Raw genomic sequence first — 17,397 nt, forward strand, 5'->3', positions numbered from 1 at the left:
TTTTAATACAAAGGTGGCAGTAGAATGGCATGGTAATGGTTGAGAGAAGATAGAAAGATGTTAAACCTTTAATGCATTGTATTTTATGCAATCTTCACCATCACCTGGATGTTGGTTAGAAATGCAGACGGTCAGACTCACTTTGGGACTATTAAATAAGATTTTGCATTTTAACAAGGTTCCTAGGTCCTGTTAAAATTTGAAAAGTAGTGCTCTAAGCAATATTCTCTAAATCCGTCCCCTGCCCTTTTTCTTCCATATCAAAAAGTGTTAAATGTGCAATCTATAGAAAAAAGTAGTGTGGTAGTATCTACTAAAAATTGAAATTTACAAGTTTTGTTGTTAGTGGTTTCACTTCTCAGAATCACATTGGAAAAGCAAGCACATGTTCCTGGTTATTGTCTCTCCTGTCCACACAATCACCCCTTTATACTCAATTCCATGATCCTGAGGCCTTGCCAACTATTTCTCCTTTAGTCAACTGACTTCCTGTTCGGCTCCATCAACGGGGGACTAGAAGGAGAGTGAAAGAGAAGAGGAAGGAGAAGGGACTTCCTCCATACTGTAATCATCCCAGCAGCAGCGTTTTGCCCCTGCAGGAGCAATTGGCTTAGGTAGCAGTTGTTTTTGGTCTGATTTTTTTTCCCCCAACAATCAGAATCAACCTTATTGTGCACGTCAGGTGTACTAGCAGCAGCCAGGCAAGACCCACCCCTCCGGGGTCTGAGTCCTAGCTGCACGGGGCCCCTCCTCTGAGCTCCTAAGACAGCCAAAGTCGCCCGCTTCTAAGAAGTCACAGCCCCAGCACCATGAGGTCCCTTTGAGCTCCAGAGACCAGCTACAGCCAAGCACCACCCTCTCTTCATAGACTTGAACTGAGCTACAACTTTTCAAGGCCCTCCTCCAATCAGCTAACTTCAAATTACCCGAAACTTTTCTTTCCTTCGTTCCTTTCCTAGCTCTAAGGATAGTAAATGCTGTGCAGTGACTACCTTTATGTTACCTCAGGATTCTCTTTTTGCTTTTCTAATCCCTTTAAACAAATTTTCCATATTAATTTTTTTTCTCTTTAAATAATCAGTGAAGTTTCCGTTTTCCTGACTGGACCCTGACCAAAAAATTCACTCAATGGAAAAAAAATGCATTCAATGAGACATACTGCAGGATGTTCACTAAAACATTAATAGCAAGATAACTGAAAACAATCCACTGTATATCCATTGGGGAATGGTTAAGTAAATTGTATCTATTCTATGGATTATTAGGCAGCAGTTGAGAGAGGTTTATCTATACATACATGGGAAGAATTATAAGACATTCTTTTTTTGTTTTAGGTTTATCTTCAGAGGAGGTACTAGGGGTTGAACACAGGACCTCGTGCATGCTAAGCATATGCTCTACCACTAACTCGCCAAGACATTCTTAAATTAAAAGCAAATAGAGTAGTATCAGAGTATGATACCATTTGCCTGAAAAATTTATTTAAAAATATCATGTATTATATGGATACATATGTGTTATATAAATACACAGAAAAAAAGTCTGCAAGGATCATACCAATTTGATAATTGTAGCTAATCCTTGGGGGAAAGAGGTGGCAAGAAAAGAGTTTAGGGTTGTGAGTTATAGTCAAAGGAAATTAAGCCTTTGTAAGATTTTATTTTATACAAGGAGACTGTGTTCATGTATTGTGTAATTAAAAATAAAAATAGGAGGATGGGCGGGTATGACTCTGTGGCAGAGTGTGTGCTTGGCATGCATGAGGTCCTGGGTTCAATCCCCAGTGCCTCTGTTAAGGGATAAATAAATAAATAAATAAATAAATATTTAATCTAGTTGTTTGTATATCTTACATTATCAGTTACACAAATCGTAGTATCCTCATTCTTTTTTTTAATTTTTTTAACATTTTTTATTGATTTATAATCATTTTACAATGTTGTGTCAAATTCCAAATAGTATCCTCATTCTTAAGAGTTATACACTATAGTTGGGAAACAGCTTAATACATAAGAACAGCACTAGATATTATGCAATTCACTGATAGTTTGGGTGTCACATATCAAAAATGCTACAGGAAGGGGCGATTAATGTACTGAGATAGTCAGAAAAACTTCCTGGATGACTTTAGCCCAAAGCTTGGACAAAATTAGGAAGAGCAGAATGATTATAGAAGGTTAAATGATACTGGAGTAGAGAAAGCATTCCTAGCCAATGCTCCAGTGTCAGAAAACCATACATAAAATGATTGATAAATTTAAGTACATTAATTTGAAAGTGTTTTTTTCCTGTGTCAGAAAAATTTGCTTAGACCAACTTAGGAAATACCTGCAACAGTAACTAGAGATTGATATGCCTACTGTTAAAAAAAATTCTTAAAAATAATATTTTAAGGCTGCCCACATAAGTATAAATAAGACATAAACAGCAATTCACCAGAAAAGAAATAATTGACCAGTATACATATAAAAGATATTAGCCCGCACCAAAAGTCAAATGAAGATAACATAAAACAATGTAGTTTTTTTTTTTCATTTATTAAATTGGCAAAGTGATAATAATCAGTATTGGTAAAAATCAAGAGAAAAGGAAAGGAAAGAGAAAAAGACTTCCAATTTTCATTTCTCCACCTTTCACAAGTGCAATTTGGCAAGGCAAATCCAGAGCTTAAGAGTGAACTTCCACTTCTTACCTGAAGAGTACAGCACCTTTATTTTTGAAACCAAACCAAAACGTTAACATCTCCTGACCAAAACAGTGAACTGCTGAAATTAATTACTGTACATTCAGACAACCGAATACAAAGCGGTCTTTGAAAATAGTGGAAGAATATTTAATGTCATGGAAATGTTTACAATTTAATGTTTAATTAAAGAAGGCAGATACATAACAGCATGTATAGTATGATTTGTTTAAAAAGAAAGAAAGAAAGAAAGACCACATATACACATACACAAAGATAATACACTAGAAAATAAAACGTAAAACCAAAATTTGCCTTCTTCGGTGCAAGATTATCATGGGTGAGGTTTATTTATTTATTACTGAAGTATAGTCGGTTTACAAAGTTGTGTTAATTTCTGGAGCACAGAATAGTGATCCATTTATACATGTATGTATTTATATTCTTTTTCATTATTGGCTATTACAAGGCATTGAATAGAGTTCCCTATGCTATACAGTAGGACCTTGTTGTTTATCTATTTTATACACAGTAGTTAGTTTCTGTAAATGCCGAACTCGCAATTTATCCCTCCACCCTTCCCTCCTTGGGTAAGTTTTAAATCCAGTTATTTCTACATTTTCTGTAAGTCATCTTTTCTAATAAAAATGTATTATATACATTTATTTACATATATTTTGGGAGGGGGGAGGAGCAAGAGAGAACAAGTTCACAAAATCCAAAATGCCAAAAGCTTCCGGGGGAGGTGGGGGCGGGGAGAGTAAGCCTTCAGTAATTCCCTAGTTAAAAACGAGGGTATATACGCTGGACCTCGAAGGTGTCACTGGGTCCTAGTGAGCATCATTCCTCCTAATTATCCCGGCAGTTAGCAACACCCGGGAAATTCCAAGAGAATGAAGATCAATGCCTTTTTTTCCCAAAAGATAACGATTAAAAAAAAAAAATGTCATCTAGGGACGAGAGCAGAAGCTGGCTGGGTTGCACGATTCCCGCTTGAAAGACAAAACCGCAGTGCAGGGCTCGAGCCAGGGTCAGAAACCTTCCACCGCATCCGAAAACACGGCTCCCAGCTGCGGTTACCCGACATGCTCACTGCCCAACGCGAACCACGCCTCCGACCCTCAAGGGCTAGTGCTTCCGAGCCGCGCTGAGGAAGGCAGGGCGCATGCGTGAAGTAGCTGTGCGCCGGGCGGTCCTGTGCTTGGCGATTGCGGGGTCTTAAGAGGAGGCCAAGGCGTCCGTCAAGGCCCAGCGCACTTGGGAGATGCTCTGGACTGCGGTGTCCGTAGGTAGCCAGGCACCTGCCTTTCATGCTGAGCTGGAATCTTCCCTCCCCGGGCCCTCCTCCTCGAAGGGGTCCGCTTTTGACATTTCATAGGAATGACAAAGGACGTTAAGGCCTTCATCCCTACCCCAACCCGGTGGGGTCAGATTGCCAGATTGTGCTTCAGTGGAAGGCTCCTTGTGCCCTTATGCAGAATTTTGATGGGCTCAATGTGTACTAAGTAGTCGTAATCATTGTTTCCGGGTGTAAGGGGCGGGCAAATAACGTACGTACACCTGTCACATGCCATCAACTCTAGGCTGCCTTGCAGCTTAATGGAATTTTACGAATGATACGTTCTGTTGAGTTTCCCTGATATACAGCTTTCTTAAAAAAGGGGGAAAAAAAGTCAGTTTTTTTATAAATGCCGAAAGTAACCATCAGTTCCGCACAGCAGCAGATGCAGGTTTTTTAAATGCAGTTAACGTACAGATGGTAGGACTGGCTTTGACTTCGTTACTCCAACTTCAGTTAACTTGGATTTGTGGGATTAATTTTAGAATTTTTAAATTTTGTTTTACTTAAGAGTACTATTGCTTGTGCAGGAATTACTTTTACAAATAAAAATTGACATGTAGCCAATGTTTTCTGTCCACATTTTTGCTCTCTATAGCTCTTCTAACTTTTAAACATAATTTGATTTGGGACTAATAGTTTCTTTAAAGAATTTATCATTATTTCTTTATAGATGATTCGAGTTCAAGGTATTTTTCAGATTAACACATTGACAAATTGTCATTGCGCAGTATATATATATATATGCAATCATACTGAACAATTTTACATTTAAAGATGTGTATGTATGAAGTCTATAATCATTGGTAGAAGTCTAAGAAAGCTATATTGCCTATTCTAACATTTAACTGTAGTTTCTTACAGCTTTTTTTGGGTGTCTTACATTATATAATGTAGGCAGGACCATCTAACTTGCTGTTTTCTTTTTTGATGACTAATACTTCCATCCATTTTCAAAAATATTGACCAATCATGAGGTTGGAAAATCTGTACTTCTCTTGGTCACTATGTTAATAATCTAATGTCTAAATTTGGCAGGTCAGGGGTGGGGGCTGGAGGGTGGGTATAGCTCAGTGGTAGAGTGCATGCTTAGCATGCACGAGGTCCTGGGTTCAATCCCCAGTACCTCCAATCAATTAATTAATTAATTAATTAGACAGCTCTGTCTTGGAAGAAAACCTGTAAAGTTACATTATTGTAGCCTATGTTTTTATATTACACTTACAATCTATATATTGGTACATAGCAATGTATTATTAAAATAACGTACAAAAACTAAAAAAAGTTTTAGTAGTTGAGACCTGCTAAAAGTAACATGTGCATCATCTGATCCCTCTGGTGGCCTCTAGGGATGTTAGTCTCATGTTCTGTGAGATATTTCATCCAAATCTGAAGTGGCAGGGGGAAATCAGAAACAAAATGAACAGCTGACCCATCTGGCTGTGTGGTAGCAGTAGAGGAAAGACTGGCATTTCCAGGGCAACTGAAGGGCAGTGGGGAGGTGGGCAGCAGGAAGGAACTCTCAGGAGGCACATAAGGTTTGCATTCAATATAGGCAATGTACTATGAGTACCATTTGGATTCTTATTTGTGTTTATGTTTAAGATCTATCCACATTGCCTTGTTAGTTTCTTTTGATTTCTACCTAGTATTGGATAATACGTAGCATAATGTACTTACTGATTCACTTAGTGATGGGCACATAGGTTGCCTCCAACATTTTACTGAGATAAACAATGCATTGTGTCCCCTCCACCCCGTTCCTCTAACCAAGTCTGACTCCAAGGAATACTCAACACATGGTACCAACCTGAGTGCTGGCAATTAGTAAATATTTAATAAGCACTTTTGGGACTGATTTATGGAGGGCCTCAAAAACCAGATAGTGTGTTGATTTGATTATAGGTCAATTTGCTGAAAATAGATTTACAAAAAGTCATTTCCACAATGAAAACCCTGTCCAAATCCAATTTGCCAAAAACGAATGCTCTTAATTACCAATTCGATGAATAGCTGGGCCTTGTTAAAAAGTTTGAGCTCTGCTTGTGCTTCAGAGCCTTCTGTGAGGCAAGCCAAGGGGCAGAGTGTAAGTATACAGAAATAGAGATAAACTGCAAACTCCAATTTAAGAAAAATTTCCCCTATCTTTCTATTAAATGGCTGGGGTAGATGCAAAACTAATGCTTTGAGAAAAAGCTCTTCATCAAGCTGGCTTTCCACTGCTAGTAACAGGCAAAGAAATACAAATAAAACTGGTTTTATTTCATAATAAGCTGTCTAGAGATAGGCAGGGGCTGGTGTTGGGTCAGTAGCTCAACAACATGAAGACTGGCATCTCTGTGGCTCTCTTGACCCTTCCTTCCCTCCTGGTTGAAAGGACTACTGCAGATTCAGCCATCACTTTGGTGTGTGTGACAGAGAGAGAAGAGGTGTCCTGACTGCATCAATCATTTTAATCAGGAAAACAAAAGTTTTCCCAGAAGTTCCTTGGCCAAAGCTGTGTCCCTAGGCCACCCTAGCTGCAAGAGAGGCTGAGAGAGTGAGCATTTATCCTTTCCAGCTTCTTTAGTGGCAGCAGATAGAGGAGAAGGGGGTTGAGAATAGGTGGCAATTTGGACCACCAATATTATCTTCCTCAAATATAATTAACCTCTCTTTCAAAATAAGTAGTTTATATGTTGAGAAATTTCTATCAACAATTTTAAGATTATAATTTAAAATTCACTTCTTCATTCAGTCATGACATATTTTTAACACATGTATTTCAGCTATACTACTTTTCCTCTTTTTTCCCCCATAACATTCTAGAATGGAACTGAAGTAAAATGACTTAATCTTTCAAGAAAGAGTGGGGAAAAAATCAAAAGACTAACAGTGACAAAACGCTTTTCAACTACTCCTCTGCTCAGTTATTGTCCTTCCACACCAAAGAACATCTGGAAAACATCCCCACATCCTCTGGCATTCAGAAACTGATACAGCTGGCCAAAGTCCATGTGGTTTCCGCTGGCTCCATTCACACTGAATACTTTTTCTTCAAAAACTGAGAATTTTCTTTGTCTTCCCATTTCCTCACTTGTACCATCCAAAGGAATGTCTTCTCGATGGCGGATTAAAATTCTCTTCCAATTTAATTTTCTGAGTCTGAAAAGAAATTTTAAAGTAGAAATTCTGAAAATGTGTTGTGTATTCTTAGAGCACTGAAAATAGAAGGTATGAAACAGATGCATCAATGCCTTTTCCCAGAAGTAGAGAAATCTACTTTTATCTCATATAGATTTTATTTTAATCAAATGTGATCCTGGTCATTATCCCATCCCCAAACTCATTTATTGGTATTATCACTGCCTCATATCAGCATTTTAGAAGTGTGGAAATTGCTGAATCTCAGCCTCCCGAAAGGACTTCTCAGAAACTCATTTAGGATATCACTGGATAAATGAGATTAGAAATCCCCTTGGTTCACAACTTACAGCATCGCTAAGATGAGGGAAGAATCAGATCCCTAGAAATGGAGGGGATGGCAGACAGCATCTTGGGCAAGGGCTCAATTTAACATCTATCTACAGAACATCTCCTATGTGCATTGTGTCAGGCAAGGGGAGTGATGCTGACCATATGTGAGTAGTTTTATCTACTGACTTGAGACTGAATCCCCATAAGACACAACCCCAGGGACATACTGATTTCCACATCTCTAGTACAGTGTTTAGCACTAAAATTATTGACAAGGCATGCAAAAGTTATGAAAGCAAACCTTGACCAGAATTCTTCACAGGCACTTTGTGGGCCTTCCACACAAACAACACCAGGTTTCCCAGGCATGCTAAACCCAGACAGGGAAAGCTCCTTTGCCCACTCTAGAATATTCTTTCTTTTGCATTTGTTATAGATGTGATGGCTATAGATCCACAGTCTCGTAAGAATAAGGTCGACTGGCTGGGCTGTACTTCCTGGAGCAGCCAGAGGTGTGACGTCTTTGCTGACATAGCCAGAAGCATGTTCTCTAACCCACTCTGTGGCATTCAGTATACAGACATCTCCGAGACAATTCTTTTGCAGATATGCGGTCAGATCTGTATTCAGCTGAGTCTGCTGGGATCTACTTAATAATACTGATCTGATGGAAAAGACATAGGATAAAAAAAATTAAATCAATTTTCTTAGAACAGAAAACAAACTTGCTTTTATTCTAAGATTCATTTTGACCTCTAAAGTCGGCCAGTTTCTGTAACGTACCTGACAGTAATTTCAGGCAGAACTGCAGGGTATTTAAAGGGAAAAATACAGGCCAGAGAAAACATCACCTGATTTTTTTTAAAAAAAGAGAAAAAAAAAGAATGTTCTAAGTGGTGTTTTAAGTTGTGATACGTTTCAGTTCTTCCAAAAGTGAAATTGAATTACCATTGCTTCCTCAGATACGTCCACATCCATATTGATAGTAAAGTAAACTTTTGAAGATCGTCCCTCCATTGTCCTCTTCTCAATACAGTCTTTCAGTTCTGCCAGAGCCAGCTGGTCATTCACTACGAGCTCATTCTCACCAGGGAACATGCTGGCTAGCAGGTCCAACTCAGAGAGCTGGGCCTCTGCCTGCTCGATCTCAGTCATTTCTGGATATTTGTGAGCTTCTAAGAAGGTACAGGTAAGAGAGGCATTTACACGTACAATCTTGAGAGAACTCAATACGTCAATATGGGTGCTTCCTGAAAACTGATTTGATTTTTCTCACAAAATATGAAATGTAGTCATTTTCCTGTTATTCTACTTTCAGATGTAATATGCTGAGGACTCAAATGATGGGACAATCCAATGAGAGCCATAAAACCCTCATAACAACCAGGCACCAAATTCCTCAGGATAGAGGTAGTTGGTGTGGCATCTTGAGCTACCACAGTGAGCAATTTCACTGAAGTAAACTAACTGTGTAGTCAAAAACCACATCAATGATACAACTAGGAATGAAGCTCTGTTACCTTGGAAACATAGAATGAAAAGAATAAGTAAGAGAGAGAGTTAAGTGGATGGTTAATTTTTTTTCTCTCTTAATGACCATTAGCTTCTAAAAAGCAGAAGAATGTGAAAAAGAGAAAATAAAGGCTAATTATCCCACAGCTCAAGTACACAATTATAAAATTCAAATGGTAGAGAAAGGTTAAAAGAATGTCTTTCTGGCTGGTGAGCATTTCCCCATCTGTCTAAGTCCCCAATCTAAGGAAGAGTTGTTGGTGTTTTGGAAACAGAACATTTTAAGCATTACACATATACATGTATGGGAAATACATGCTGGTATAATGTGTAAATACATGTACAGACTGAAATATATAATTAAAATGTATCTGCAAGAGATCATATATACACATATTTTTCCCCTACTTCCTACCCCTCTTCTCCCCCAAGTATATTTTGGATATTTATTCACTGTCAGCATGTAGTGATCTATCTTACTACATTCTTTATAGTGGTTGACTGTCATGCTGAATCATATAGATATGTCATAATTTAATGCATTCTTTACCTATTGTTGGGCACTTGGGTTGTTTCCACATGTTTGCTATTATGTACAATTCTACAATGGAAGTTTGTGTATGTATATATACAGAGTTCAGTGAACTGTGAATACTGCTTATTCAAGGGATAAGTTTGTAGAGATGGCTTGTTGGATCAACAGGTACAATATTTTAAGATATTGCCTAGCCGCCTTCCAGAAAGTTATTACATGGAAGTTTAAAATTTTTACATAGTCCCCCCTTTAAAAAAAGTCTAAATACATAATCTTTTTAGGGTGTTTTATATCTGTGTGTGTCATTTGTGAGTTTTTATTTTTAAGGAGGCAAACTCACCAGCCTTTTCTGGACTTCTGGACTTTGAATCTTTGTTAAAAAAGTCTTCCCCACTCCAAGGTTATAAAGGTTACTAAGATGCTAATCAAATTAGGATTTAAATTTTTTTAATAATTTGATAAATTGATTTTAATTTCATTTGCAAGAAAAAGTGTGGGGATTTCTAATAAAACATGGAGGCTGAGCACATGTATTTATTTCTTTTTCTCTCTTTCCACCCCATTTAAATGAGAGTAAAGAAATAAGTTCTTAAACACAAAGGAAGAGGAAATAATAGATAAAAGCTTGGAAGATGGAAAGGGGTGAATGAGTTATAACTAACTTAGATTTCCGCTTTCTTCCTTCTATTAACTACTTGGTCAGGTGGGGAAGAGAGCTGCAGAACTTCGGAAAAGCTAAGAACTATCAACACCAGGTACCTTAGAAAACAGCAGTGTGTATGTAATAGAGAACATGAATTTATTGAAAGTCTAGAGGTCTGACATGGACCTGACATGGGGCTGATACTGACACTGTGGTGGGGTCCTTGCTACTGCCTAGCAGGGAGGAAGGTCCTGGAGGTCCCAACTTAAGATTTTTTGACACCTTCTTGACAAGGGGTTAGCATTAGGTTCTTATTACATACAGCTCAATAAAGGTGAAGTCTAGGCTCCCTTTGCTGGTGTGGGTGAGAGAGAAGCCACAGTGTTTTCTGTGGGATTTGCCTGGTGCAGAGCATTTATTATTTAAATGCTTTCTGTCTTGCTAGGCTGCACCTTTCTTGATACTTTTTAATTCTAAAACAACGTATATACCTTAATTAAGAAACACTTTGTTGCTAAAAAATGCTAACCATTATCTGAGTCTTTAGAAGGTCATAATCTTTTTGCAATAGTAACACCAAAGATCACTGATCACAGATCACCATAAGAAGTATAATAATAATGAAAAGTTTTTAAATATTGTGAGAATTACCAAAATGTGACACAGACACAAAGTGAGCTAATGTTGTTGGAAAAAATGGACAGACTTGCTCAAGGGTTGCCACAAAAACACAGTATCTGCAAAGTGCAATAAAGTCAAGTGCAATAAAACGAGATTTGCCCGTATATCCAAGTAGTAAAAAATTATGAGATAATGTAAAAAATGTATATTGACATTGACATTCATGATATGTGTGGTTACCTAAAAAGTAGACTGTAGGACAATACAAATAATTATAAATTTACTATTCATTCTTATACCGTCACACATACGTGAAAAAATCAGAGAATTCACCAAACTGTTAAGTTGGCTAAATTTGGGTAGAAGGCAGAAGAGAAGGACTTCCGCTTTTCAATTTATATGCTTCTATATTGTTCCATGTTTCATGATTAGCATGTAGTACTTCTAAACTCAGCAGAAAAAAAGGAGAGTTATACTTCTGAAAAACAAAGCTCAATCCCATTGCTGCAGAGGACAACATGGCTTACCTTCTCACAGAGAATTTACTCTGTGAAATCCAACACCATTATTAAGGTTAGTGCTGTCTTCACAGAACTCTTTCTCGTCTTTGGTAAAGGTTTATCGAGCAGCTATTGTGTGTAGAGCTTCACTCCTCATTCCTTCTTGGAACTTTCTATTTACTCTGAAGATCAGGACTTATATCTAATAAAATATAGAACAACAAAGGTAAATGACCAGTATAGGTATTATCATGGGGATTAAGTGTGGGCATGATCAGTGAAATGGGGCATCAGGAAAGATTTGAGGAAGGTGGCGGGCTTTGAGTTGAGCCTTGAAGGACGGGTCAGACTTAGACAAGGGAAGGAGGCGGCATAGTGGAGAAAGGAGAAAGGTCTGCAAGGCAGGAAAGCACCAGAACAACAGCACAGACTGAACCTGTCCCTTCTTCACAAGGCCAAATACCAAGGCCTAATTCAGGGACTCGTCATTTGGACTAGTTACTTCCTGTTTGTCCCCGAAACTCATTCTAGGCCCTTCTTTTCCCTGCCCTGGACTCTGGGCAGCTGACCTCCACAGCCTACAGCACCCAACTCTGCCTTTCTTGTGCTTGAGTTTAGCTAATGCCCCAGCAGGAAGTGAGAAGCTGGGAGGAGAAAGAGGCTGGGTACCTTTCTTCACTACTCCTTCCCTGCTTTGCTGGGATTCTGACAATGGTTGTGACCTCCTAAGGCCTCCTAAGAGCAGCTCTTCTTTCTCAGCTCCAGCAGAACTTTCAGCGTAGTTATAGTCATGGCTCACTTAAACCTGGCCACACCTTTGTAAATAACTCCTTTATTACACAGTCTCTTCAAAGTTTCAAAGTGCAGTGTGTGTCTGTTTCCTTCCAGAACCTTGACTCCTCTTACCTGGACTCTGCCTCTAATATCTCTCCATCAACCATCAACTCACACTCCACATTGCCATTATACTGATCATACACATTGTCTAATAGAAGTAGGCTGAGACAACCTAGAGAGCACCAACTATCCATTAGGAAAACCCACATAATTGGTGATTGAGCAACAGTGTTGTGGTCTGGGAGGATGAGGTGGGGGTGTGTTAGGTTCCCGGAGGGAAGACATACTGGCTGATGACCCTGACAACTTGCCAATGGAGTGAACTGATCCCAGTTCACCATCTGGCAGTTAGTTTCACAGACTCAGTAGCACAAAATGCCAGCACATTGAACGTGGATCCACTTCCCAAAGGCTGCCTTGCATAATCCATCATCAAGCCCTCTAAGAACATGTCTGTTTATTCAAGTCTTTATTTCATCAAATGTAGTTGGGTCATTTCCTTAATATCAGAAAATGGTATTTGGTCAACAGTGTAGCTAGTTCACCGTATGGTACTTTTAAGAAGCAAAAAAAGTTCTTCCACTTAAAAAGAAATACAAATTACTCAGAGGTATCAGATCAGTAGCTGCAATGGGTCCTTCCAAAACACACCAAAGTTGGGGGAAGGGTATAGCTCAGTGGTAGAGTGCATGCTTAGCCTGCATGAGGTCCTGGGTTCAATCCCCAGTGCCTCCATTAAAAACAAACAAACAAACCTAATCACCCCTCAAAATAAAACATATTTTAAAAAACACACCAAAGATTATGGGAATGATCAATGTGGTGGGGTGTTAATTAATGTGGTGACTTCATCAGGATTCACTGGACACAAATTAGGAAACTATGAAGCAGTCAGTCTTGCACACATTGGGATGTCTCCACACACTGGAGTATAAACCAATGCCAACACCTCGTCATTCCTATCCCAGTGTATTTTCAACTTATGTCCTTAAAAACACCTTACCAGGGTGTCAATGCCATGCTAGGGAAAAAAAAATACTACATACAGCATTTTGTGCTTATTTAAGTCCTTGAAATGATGAATGACACAAATTTCAATAGGTTTCTTTAGGGTGACCATGGGTCATCCTATTGTCCTGACTGGTTTAGTATTTCTTAGGCAAAAGTGATCCCATTTGGACAATAAATTATACAGTATACTTTTTTGTGTGTGGTTTCTCTGAGTCTTTATTGTTGGATGCCAATATGCACCATGGATTTCTAAGAGGGGGGTTTAGTATGCACAGTATCCCAAACCTGTCTGATCTCGAGACATTTTCTTCCAGACTTAATATTAGCTCTTCTCTACAATTAGAGCCGCACACTCTTCCCTCCTTTAAACACAGTATTTGCTGAACTCTCCAGTGACTTCACGTATTTCTATATTCTACTGTTTTCACTTGACATCCTAACTTAGGAATTTGCTGTTATTTAAAAAAAATCTTCACAAATATTTAAAATTCCTGAATTACTGAAATTCCATAAATGCCTTTTACAGTTGTGTTGGAGTTGAGGAAACTAGGAAACAACTCTTTAGATAGTTATTAGAGGAGGTGAACTTGCTTTGGTTTTTCATCATCATGTTTTAAGAACGTACCCTGTGACCAGACTGCCAAGATGCAACTCCTGGCTCTGCCACTTATCAACTGTGTGACCTTAGGCAGGTGGCTTAATTTTCTGTGCCTCAGTTTCCTCATTTCCAAAATGGGAATGACAGGTTTGCAGTTGAGGATTAAATGAGGATGTGTGGAAAGTGATTAAAACAGTGCCTGGTAACAGAGTATGTGCCGTCAGAGTGCTTGTTATTACTGTATTGTAAGTATTGATATTATTATTATACTCATTCAAGAAATGTTTCTTGAGCATCTATTGTGTACCAAAAACTGAGATTATAAAAACAGACAGAAGTAACAAAAAAAACTGCTGTCAGATTTAATCTAGTGAGAGAAGACCATGACAACAAAAAGCACACACATATATATGTCTAGTGAATAACAGTTATAAAGAAGATAAAGAGGATAAGGTGTAAGTTGGGGGGGTGGGCATGGTTCAATTTTACATGGGGTTTTCAGGGCTGGCCTCTCTGCTACCATGACTGAAGGGAAGAGACTTGAAGGCACTAAAGAAGAAAGCCATGTGTTTATCTGGGCAGAAAAGTTTTCAAGGAAAAAGCAATAGCATGTTCAAAGTCCATGAAGCAGGACAGTGCTACACCAGGTGGCTAGAGCAGAGTGAGCAGGAGCAGGGTTTTAGGAGACAAGGTTAAAGAGGAAATAAGGGGCAGTTTATGTTGGAACTCTTAGGGCATGGCCAGGATTTGAGAATTTATCCTGATATGGAAGGCCACTGGGGGGGGGGGGTTGACTAACTGCTGAGAACAGTGTAGGGGAACAAGGATGAAAACAGGGTGACCAGGCAGGCACTACAATAATTGGAGGAGAGATGATGGTGGCTTGGATTAGGGTGTGGTGGTCAAGGTGGTGAGCAACTGTTCATGTTATGGACATAGAGGAAAAGCAGAACCAACAGGATCATTGATGAATTATACATGTGATATGTAAGAATAACTCTAAGGCTTTGAGAAACTGGAAGCATAGATTTGTGATTTACTTAGATGGGGAAGATGGTGGAAATCTGAAGCGTGGTTTTAGACATACGAGGTAACCCAGTGCCTTTTAAGACATCTGTTAAGCAGAGATGTCCAGCAGACAGTTGGATGTAAAATTATGGCATTTATAGGAGATCTGGCTGGACATAAAATTTAGGAAGTAATCAACATCTATTTTAAAACATGTTTGTTTAGTCACTCAGGGAGTGAGTGAATTTGGGAGAAGCCCTTATTAAGTTTAGAGGTCTAGAAGATGAAATGGAAGCAGCAAAGTATGTGATCATGGGACGCAGGGGTGGACAACTACGGGAGTGAGGTCACAAGTGACTTGTCAAATTACTTTCGTAGATGAGATTTCAGCCCCAGAAACACCTTTAAGAGAATTTTCTAACTCAGGATTTTAGTAAATGCTGTAAGAAGGCAGAACGTAACTTTAATTCCCTAATCGGAATCCTTTTTCGTCTTTTTTTTTTTTAATCAAAGGGCAGAGCGGGTCTGGCAGCCTAAGTCCTTACATTCGCTAAGATGCCGGGGCCACTACAGAAGCCCGGTGCGCAAGCGCCGTTGCCCCTAACAACTGACAAGGTCGTGGGGGTGAGGTGGGCGGGGCCAGGAAACCCCGAAATCGGCTCTAACCAAAGAGCAGTGAGCAGCCGTAGGAAGGCGGCGCCAACAACTCGCCAAATTCCTGGGAGGTGGAAGGGCCCCGGCGGCGTCAGAGCCCCTAGTCCCGCTGGGCACCAGTGGACAGAAGACTCACCTCGAGACATGGACCCCACCGGTGCTGTAAGCCCGGGTTTCCTGGCTGCGCGGGCAGCTCAGTTCTCATCCGGAGGAAGCCTCAGAACTCTAGGCCTGGCTAACCAGGCGCCTACAAACCGCTCTGACCGGCAGCCTAGGGAACATGAGACAGCGCACTGCCGGGATGGCGCATGCGCGCTCGCGGCGCCGCGCGTCCCGGAAGGCGGAGCAGCGACCCCAGGGATTCCTGGGCCCCTTTTCGTGCTTGTCAGTCGCAGAGTTTTTATTCTACCCCACTGGCGTTTCCCGGCTGCTGCCACTGAGAAGCACCCGGCATGTTTCCTGGGTCAGGGAATGGTCCATTAAAGTAACGCTCCTCAAATATGAACTTATGCGGGGTCTGTCAGGAATCTTGGTATAAGATCTGGATTCGGTAGGTAGCTGTGGGGTCCTACGTTTTGCATGCCTAAGATCTTCCCAAGCTGTAGCGATCCTGCTGGTCCCTGTACAACACTGAGTGGCAGGGTATTAGGGAAAGGCGAGTGTGGATAGTGGCCGTGGCAACCTTAGGAAAGACCCTGTGTATGCACAGAAATTTATCCTGGCTAATAAAAGGACAGTTTGAAGGCAATTCCAACACGAGAGCAATTAGCAATGTTTTTCTTCACAATCTAAATAATGCACTTTTGGGGGGTTACGTATTCATTGTAGAAATCTCAAAGATAAGATACATAAACACTGATACTCAATGATGTCAGGTACTGTCATTGCTAACTTCGCATTTTTTTTTAAACGAAAGTGAGATGAGTGCAAATGTCTTCATAGCTGCATCTTCTACTTGGTGTCTTGTGAACATTTTTCAACGTCATTATATACTTCTTTTTCCTCCAACTTTTATGAAAAATTCCAAGCATACAGCAAAGTTGAGAGAATTCAACATTGAAGCAGTGGAGCAATTCACAAGGGAAGGAGAAGGAGGGAAGTGATTTTGCTCCCCAAGGGACTTTTGGTAATGCTTGAAGACATTTTGGGTTGTCACAATTGGAAGGGTGCTTTTGGCATCTAATGGAGAGAGCCCAGGGATGCTGCTCAACTTCCCACAAGGCACAGGGCATCCCCCTACAACAAAAAATCCGCTGGTCCAAAACGTCCGTAGTGCTGACCTAGATATTATCATAGTATTTTGCTCCACCAGCTTTGACATATATCTAATTCATCCATCAGTGCCAACTATTTTGATGAATTGCAAAGTAAACTGCAGACGTTAAGTATACTTCTCCAGATGTACTTCAGCATGCATAATGTTAGGATTCAAATTGCTTTTTTTCTTTTGAAGTAAAAATGAAGTGTGCATCTTAAATGCATATTTGCTGAGTTTTGACAAATGCATACACCTGTGTAACTCAAATCCTATTAAGATACAGAGCATTACCAGCACTCCAGGATGTTCTGCCATGCTTCTTCCCAGTCAGTCCCCACCCCAGCCCCAAAAGGCAACCACTGCTGATTTTTTCCCCACCATAATTAGTTTTGCTTGTCCTAGAACTTCATAGGGGTAGAATCAGGCAGTGGGTACTTTTGTATAAGGCTTCTTTCAGTGTACTATTTTAAAGATTTATCCATGTTTTTGTGTATATAAGTAGTATCTTTTTATTGCTTAGTGGTTCCATTGAGTGACTATACTACAGTTCTTCCATTCTTCTTTTGATGGAAATATGGGCTGTTTCCAGCTTTTTGGCTATTATAAGTAAGGCTGCTATGAACATTCTTGTACATGCATTTTATTTCTCATGACTATATTTCTTCAATAAGTATTTATTAAGCACTTAATATGTTCCAAACACTTCTAGGTACTAGAGATATAGCCATGAACAAGACAAAGA

General features: G+C 39.7%; 1 protein-coding gene across 1 annotated transcript; it reads right to left on the bottom strand.

Moving 5' to 3' along the window:
• Positions 1–6,263: 6,263 nt before the first annotated feature.
• On the bottom strand, positions 6,264–15,688 carry RWDD2B (RWD domain containing 2B). The gene is made up of 6 exons (XM_014551096.2): positions 15,534–15,688; positions 11,317–11,491; positions 8,427–8,653; positions 8,262–8,329; positions 7,780–8,142; positions 6,264–7,166 (listed from the first exon to the last, which is right to left on the bottom strand). Exons 3-6 carry the CDS (start codon positions 8,631–8,633, stop codon positions 6,932–6,934), a joined length of 873 nt encoding a protein of 290 aa, XP_014406582.1. The 5' UTR covers positions 8,634–8,653; positions 11,317–11,491; positions 15,534–15,688; the 3' UTR covers positions 6,264–6,931.
• Positions 15,689–17,397: the final 1,709 nt, after the last annotated feature.

Source organism: Camelus ferus, chromosome 1, assembly GCF_009834535.1.
Source record: "Camelus ferus isolate YT-003-E chromosome 1, BCGSAC_Cfer_1.0, whole genome shotgun sequence".
Classification (NCBI taxonomy): domain Eukaryota; kingdom Metazoa; phylum Chordata; class Mammalia; order Artiodactyla; family Camelidae; genus Camelus; species Camelus ferus.